This window comes from Ischnura elegans, chromosome 5 (genome assembly GCF_921293095.1).
Source record: "Ischnura elegans chromosome 5, ioIscEleg1.1, whole genome shotgun sequence".
Classification (NCBI taxonomy): Eukaryota; Metazoa; Arthropoda; class Insecta; order Odonata; family Coenagrionidae; genus Ischnura; species Ischnura elegans.
Genome location: NC_060250.1, coordinates 2,384,576 through 2,392,121, shown reverse-complemented (window position 1 = coordinate 2,392,121; position 7,546 = coordinate 2,384,576). Strand labels below are relative to the sequence as shown.

The window sequence follows — 7,546 nt, the reverse complement described above, 5'->3', positions numbered from 1 at the left end:
TGTGTGGTCTTTGCATCCCATTATTCTAGGTTTAAATCCTATTGGATCTTAATCACCATGGACGAGGACCTGTATATAGTGTTGGTGGTGATTGAGAAATTTCATTGTTAGCCTCCTTGGTTTGTGTGTGGGGGAAAAAGCTCTCAGTCTGTCAAATGGGACATGAAGGCTCCTTTGTTGAGGGTGGGCTAATGCTGTCACACCCGGCCTCTCTCTCTTGCCTTCCATTATGACACAAATGACCTTGGCCGTAAGTCACCTCCTCCTAATAGCAACACTCAAACTTAATCGCTACAGAAGATTTCATGATATTATGTAAATTGTGGAATTATTCTTCCCTCATGACTGTAATTGTGGAATGAAACAGAAAGACACTCAAGGAGATTCTCTTCTAAGCAGGCTATTAAACTGTAGATAAGCAGGCTGTTGCTGGTGCATAATTAAGGCACTGCTATGGAACAATTTAAGCAAATAGCCTTGACAGCTAATTTTTAGGCTAATATATTCTCTTAAAATTAAATACAGTGCATCGTTCGAGAGTTAACTGGTATTTACAAAGTTCACTTGTGGTGGATGCACGTGTTTCACTCATACTTTGGTGGTGCCCTTGGGTCAAAAGTGGTGCGGTATGCACTCTCCTCAGAGGTCCAGAGGACAAGTCCCAGGTTGTAGGCGCCAGCTGCAAGGAGGGACGACGCTGTGACGGCCATGACAATGGCGGGATGCCTGCGGAACAGGACGACGAGGGCGATGAGGGAGAGGAAGAGCAGCATTCCTCCGAGAGGCAGGACGAGGATCATGGGCACGAGGCCGTCCTTCTTCACTGCAAAGTGCCAAGCACATCCATTGCAATATGCACTGCACGTATGTATGTAGTGTCATTCAGTCAGACCTTAGGCTATACAATGTAGGTATTTTCCAACCCCTATACACATCACTTAAGACTTAAGTTCCCCTACTCCTAAGTTTATAGTTTTAATCACTAGTTTGTATGGGCATTAGACATTTGTGAATGGCTAGGAAAATTGCTCAAATTGTTATTAATTCAGGCAGATCACTGTAATAATCCAATTGGATACCCCATATGTTAGCCACAAAGTTAAAAAAAATACATTTGTGCGAAATGGGCATTATGTACTCTGCTTTTTAAAGGCGAACATTTTTTTAAGGATTTTGGTGGCTAAGGATGTTTTGGTTAATTTGTAAAATTTATCAAAAGAAATAGAAAGCCTGCACGAGTGTAATTTTAAAGGGGATTACTTCGTAATTAGCTAAGTGCTGTTGGAACAGGATGACGATAGGAAGTTAGTTCTCTTGTATACTATACGTGTTAAGAACTAGGAGCACCCATTGATTGAGGTTAGATTAATTAGAGGTGGTAGTGCATAATTTCAGTGCAAAGGTAATGGAAATGTGTTGACTCACCTGGGTAGATAACCCCATCCAAATCAAAGCTGTCATCCTCAAGAAATTCCTCGGTGAGGATGCCGTTGACTCGTAATATCCGTGCCCATCTTGGATGCCCCGTCGTATTCCAATGTCTTATCACATAGACAGCAGTTGTGTTGACACCAGTTTCATTTGCAGTACCTGTCATGTGACTTGAGGAGGTTGCGTTGCTAAGTCTGACTACTTGAAGAAATGAAATACACATATAAGTTGGTGTTCAGAAATAATTTATGTGTTAAACTTTTTTGAGGCCAGCCTCTTGTGTGTGGTATGTTTATTTTTATAATGTAAAAATAGCTGGTTTTTTAACTACACAATTTGCGTCCTTTCACCAATGAATTTCACTTGAGCTTTGTTTCTTTCTTGTAGTGTAGGCGCTGATTTTATACATGAACACTCGTGATGGGATCAGAATAATGAAAGAATACATATGTGTATGTCATTATTTTTAGATTGTTGCAGAAATTAGATGCAGCATTGCAATCCATTTTTGGGTGGAATGGGCTCTTTACTTGGTCGGCATTAAGTTCCTCCTGTTGGGAACGTCATCACAGGACTAAATGAGGTGTACCTACCCATTTTTATCTGGATGGGCCTTTGGAATACATACTGGTAATCGTTGTTTTAAATTTAAAAAATAAACTAACAGCCAATACTTGTATAACAAGTCAAATATTTAGAAAATACACCAACAATTGGTTATTACACCCATATTTTGTGAAAGGTATCTTTTCCACTCACTACTTAAGTGATAACAATCATCCCTATTTAAACTTAAAGGCCCTCCATATATTTTCACATACTCATAAATATTTATCTCTATTTGTTTATAATTAGTCATGTGCAAGTGGAAGTTTCTGCTTATTCGGTATTCCAATGCTGCAATTAGATGAAAACAGATCCATGCCATTCAGTTTCCTGATGACGCTGCCAGTGGGGAATCAAAATGAGCAGCCATTAAATTTCATGCTCTTCCATTTGTTATTTTATCAGCTATAAGACATTTCAACATTCCAGTGGGTTGTGAGGGTGTTGGGTTGTCAATCTTTGCTGCGCATTTGTCTCTGCTGATTGTTAACACTTCAATGTTGAGGAATATTTTGCTGCTCAGCCTTTTCCTTAGCATTCCCATATAACCATGAGTCATGGCTCTTCATTCCCCACAATGTCATTGCAGCTGACCCTCACCCACTGGCCAATAGTTTTGCAAGAGGAAATGCACCCACAATGTCACTCATTCACATTTTTCATGGTTGGTTAACGTAAAATATGGCCCTCGTATTTTATATACCTGTGTTTTTGTTATGATACGTTTGAAGAAAAGTTATGCAGTTTGCTGGTAAATGGAAATTGTGGACCTCCTAATCTTTTTCATAAGTTGGGCTCTAACATTGGTTGGGCTATGTACCTGTAGATCATGGTGGACTTTGGGACATGACTCATGCAGCAGAGGATCTAGGATAGGGACAATGGGGGGCTCTCCTCTCCTCTAAATGTTCAACAGGTATACAAAATTACCATTTATCTAGTTTAAATTGGATACTTAAGGGGTATGGGGGAGGGGGGGTAGCCCCTCTCTGGATCCGCCCATGGGAAAGACCCTTGTCATTGAAATTAGTTCATTTTTTTCATCCCTGATGAGTAGTGGCTAGTAGTTCAAACAAGATTGTTTCAGTAATTGGGGAGAGAAAGTTCTATAGTCAGCCATTAATTGGTATATCTTTAGATTAGTTTTGGGTATCCTGTGCATAATATAAGTAATACTCATTAAGTATCCAAATCATGTTGGTGAATTAGGTGCCCTCATCTCCCTAGAAGGTGAACACTCACTTAATTTCCTATCCTGGGAAATGGTTTTGTATGAGAACAAAGTATTTTAGTGGCAATTAGCATCACATTCATAACTCCGCTAGTTTAATGGGCCTTACCTCACAAGAAGAGGTTTGGAAGTCATGCGTGAGTTTTTTCTCATCCAAAGTTATAAATCACATTTCTACCCAAGTTCAAAATTAAATGCGGTATTCAGCAAATAAGTAAGATATTTCCTCACCACTTACCTAACTTTTAATTAAGCGTTGAAAGAGTGAAGAGTTAAGAATTTCAAAGGGCTGTGGTAACAAAATCCATACCTTCACTAATCAAGCACCCTTATAAAGAGAGACTTGTGTTCAGCATCTAAGAAGAAAATTAGGAATGGTCAACAAAGTAACTTCACTAATCACATCTTCCCCATGAGAAGCTGAAATTCACCTCCATCATTAAGAGAAATTCAGTTGACGTGATAATTCCATCAGAAATCCCCCTCCTGTAGCTATCCTATCCCTGCCACAGACAGACAGGCCAACAACTTTTCATTTCTTGATTAAAGCTGATGAGGATTAGAGAGTGACATACATCAGCTATAAATTTCTTCGTCATGAAATCATTTGTGGCCAACTGATTGGGTTGGCAATCGCCGAGGGCCTTAGGGGCCCCCCACAACTCTCCCTTTTATAGTGGAGTGTATATGACAGGTGTAATAAGAAAATACTAAGGTTACTTTAACCAAAGTATATTTTTGCAATAATAAAACTCTATTTTTCATTAGTTGCTTCATTTACAACACTTGCGAAAAGATTATATGAGAAAATAAATGTAATAAAGGTGTCAGAAGATAAAAGAGATGCGGATGTTTTTTTTTTGAAAGTTTTGTTCGAAATGGGTACATATTGTGGAGGGTTTTTAGGTTTCATTGCACTTTAAAGGAAGAAATTCTCTAAATTGATAGTTGAACCATAATATTTGCCATTTTACCATAATGATTGCCATTTTTAATTAACTTTTATCTATTTTTTTAAGAGTCAGAATAGCGTCAAAATCCATTTCCAGGTGTACAATTTCCTAAAATTTCCGGGGAAGGACCCCCAATCGCCCGTGTGTGGTGCATTCCATTTAGCATATGAGCGTTTCTACGCGTCACTGACTGACCGTTACACCCTGTTTTTGTTCATGTATTTCCCCTTTGACTTAATACAAATCAATTTAGGAACTTTCTGGAGGATTACACCAAAAACAAGTTAGTGAAAGCATACACTGGCTATGGTACCACCCTGTGACCCCAGTAGAACCGGAGATTTTAAGCCTCAAAGTCGTCGTCACTGACTGACAAAAATGAAACTCCGTTTTGTGACGTTGTCACATTTCTTCGCATTGCTCTGAAATTATGCAAGATAAAGAAAATCCACGAAATACGTAAAATAGTTCTAAGTGTTGCCCAAACGTATGCAAAATCGTGACTTTGTGTAAGTAATGGTTTCCTCTCTTTGGCCATAAAAATGGAGCGTCACTGACTGACGGGAATTGTCACTGACTGACACATGTGATTTGATGCGTGTTAACTTTTCTTTTTCATGGAATGAGCATTGCAAAATATATGTATATTGAACACAGAAATTTATTTAAAAGAAACAATACAGTTGCATAGCCAGGGGTATGTCCAGGGGGTCCGGACCCCCCCCCCCCCGAAATTATTTTCACAAAAGAAAAACACAATTATTTTCCTTCAGAAAAAAGTGTTAAAATTAGTTTAGAACCCTCTACCTAGTACCCTGTTTTTAAAACATTTTCCTTCTGTGTTATACCCCCCTGAACGAAATTCCTGGCTACCCGACTGAAACATAAGCACATAGTATGTATTTTATCCAGTAATTTTGCTTCGATTTCTATATTCTCGCTTAAAATGGTGAGTACTCCTAGCACTATGATCTATTGCGTAGGGAGACATCTTAATTATATTTATAGCAACTAACTCCACATGGTGAACAAAGAGTGTGTTCCGTATGGGTTAAATGCCGTACCACTGTAAGTCCAGCATTTCATTGAAGGCAAAAATGCCGTGTACAGGGATCTCTGCAAATTTTATTTTCATGCTGTTTTAATTACACACTCATACTGCATTTATTACAGGAGAACCCGACTTAAAGCTTCCCAGGTCATGTTTCTGCCTTTGCCCCCAACTACATCAACACCACCCTTTCCATGATCTGTTACGACTTCATTGCCGCTCTCTATTCTTCCTGTTTAATTCCTCGCGTTCACCTCTTTAATTTTTCCTCTCACGATGCTCGCGCTGTCTCTCTGCTCCCGTCTTTGCCATCTTAATAAATCCTGACATATGTTACAATTAAGGATTTCAGATCTTAACAATCATTCTGCTCCTATGTCCCGCTTTCACAACAAACGTACCGAAGCGACGCGACGACAATGAAGGTGACGGTGATACGCGGCATGCAGAAGTCAACAATTGGCAAAAAATAAAGTATTCCGCTGCATAAACAAACAATTTACCAAGAAAAATAAAACTGATATAACATTATTACTCGAGGAACATATTATGCCACGAATTTAGTGTACCAGTCGGGGCCAATGAAGCGCACGCACCAAAATTTGAAACTTGAGCAATACCACAAGTTAAAATGTCAGTCAGTGACGGCCCTCGGGAACAAAAACGGTGAATGCTGGGGAATTTTTTTTATTCTGATCTTTCATCCTTGGGATGGACTTGATTTGGATACGAAACGATTTATCTCCCGCATCCCTCGATTTTGGTCAGCGGAAAAAAATGTATGTCAATCGTCACTGACTGACACCAAAACGACGCACTGTTGCGTTACATTCCTCTGCATGACCATGTGGCTTTCAAGTATTGATGAAATGGATTGGTAAGACACAGTCATGATTGGGGAGAATGGTTAACTGGAAATTTTCATAGAAAAATCTTATCTTAGTTGCGAAATCTTCAGTAATATAATGGCTCTGTAAACGGAATCATTTGCTATTGTTATACGAGAGCTCAATTCCGCGGCGTTTTCGTAAAAAATGGTTGGAGTATGGGGAGAAACAGGTACGGATTATTGAAATTTGGAATATTTACACCATGTCAGGACTTTGAACGGTCCATTTACCTCAAATTGAATTTTTGAACCCTAGTATGACAGTTACGTAGAAACGCTCATATCGCGGCCGCAATGCATTCTCATATATGATGACTGTCAAGTGAAAGAGAGGAAAAGGGTTGGGGGATGAAAAAGAGGCACGGAGGCGTGAAGGTTTTGTGGACAAGGGAACTACGTCAAACAATTAAAATGCGGGATTACTACTGACCAATGGCGATTATCAGATGCGGTATTAGAGTTCCATTGGGCGGATGCTGGTCGCTTTTTCTAGCGAGTCGGGGCCATCAAAAAATGACATCTCCCAAAATAATGACAAAGGGAACCCACGAATGTTTTCACGATGAAACGTGAGATTCGTTGTCAATTAAGGTTATAAAACCGCGAAACAGATTCCTTTCCTTAACTGTCCATTTCTATTCGCGCCCGAGAGAAGGCGTTGATCACTTTAGAACATACATTACATTCGTTAACTCACCGAACATCTTCGCTCACGACGACCTAGTTCCTCCGTGATCAGTAGTCGAAATCCGCTCATCCAAACAACTGTCACCCCCTCGCCCATGCCACGGGTCGGCGATACAAAGTCCAGAGTGTCCGAATATGTCATTAGTCACCCGCCGCAACTGTTGTTCTGCATTTCGAAATAGCGCGTTTGTTTTTGCCTCCCCGATCTCGTTTCCACTGCACATCGCGCGTGTTTTGTTCGCGAACACGCGAGGATAGGCACTCGCCAAATGCCGTGTCGCCGGAATGAGTGACCACGTGACCTTTCTCATATCATCTCTCTCATTGAGCATAGTGGGCGATAGTGGGTCATCCTACTGAATCGTTTGTATACATATTAGCCCGGTCAAAATAGACATTGACCCTTGCATAAATTGCCAAGAAGCTGAAAATTTGCATGAACTTCAGGATACCGCTCTAATGAAATCCTGAAAAGTCCCCATCGATCCCGTGTGTGTGAAATATTTTATTCGAGGTCAAAGGTCACAAATGTTTTTTTTTTTTTGCATTTTTTGGCCAAACGGTTAGTTTTATGATAAAAATTGCTCAGACCAAAATTGTAGATCGAAAAATTATCTACAAAATTGTCATTTCACTTTTTTCTCTAAGATTTACCGTTTCTGAGAAAAAGACATTCGAAAGTTAGCTGGAAGTGTATT

The 7,546-nt window shown here is 39.8% G+C and overlaps 1 protein-coding gene across 2 annotated transcripts; it reads right to left on the bottom strand.

The window, feature by feature from the left end:
* Positions 1 to 485: 485 nt before the first annotated feature.
* Positions 486 to 7,073, bottom strand: LOC124159639. 2 transcript variants are annotated; one of them, XM_046535556.1, is made up of 3 exons: positions 6,859 to 7,073; positions 1,426 to 1,632; positions 486 to 823 (listed from the first exon to the last, which is right to left on the bottom strand). In XM_046535556.1, exons 1-3 carry the CDS (start codon positions 6,863 to 6,865, stop codon positions 585 to 587), a joined length of 453 nt encoding a protein of 150 aa, XP_046391512.1. In that variant the 5' UTR covers positions 6,866 to 7,073; the 3' UTR covers positions 486 to 584. The 2 variants fall into 2 exon arrangements, with proteins under 2 accessions (XP_046391512.1, XP_046391513.1); XM_046535557.1 differs by having other exon boundaries at positions 1,426 to 1,629; positions 6,859 to 7,072.
* Between the last annotated feature and the right edge of the window lie 473 nt (positions 7,074 to 7,546).

What these genes read in the sequence shown, in the direction of transcription:
- LOC124159639 (XM_046535556.1), bottom strand. An exon ending in GGATGGGGTTATCTACCCAG is followed by an intron (nt 824 to 1,425) that starts GTGAGTCAACAC and finishes GGCACTTTGCAG; the next exon opens with TGAAGAAGGACGGCCTCGTG.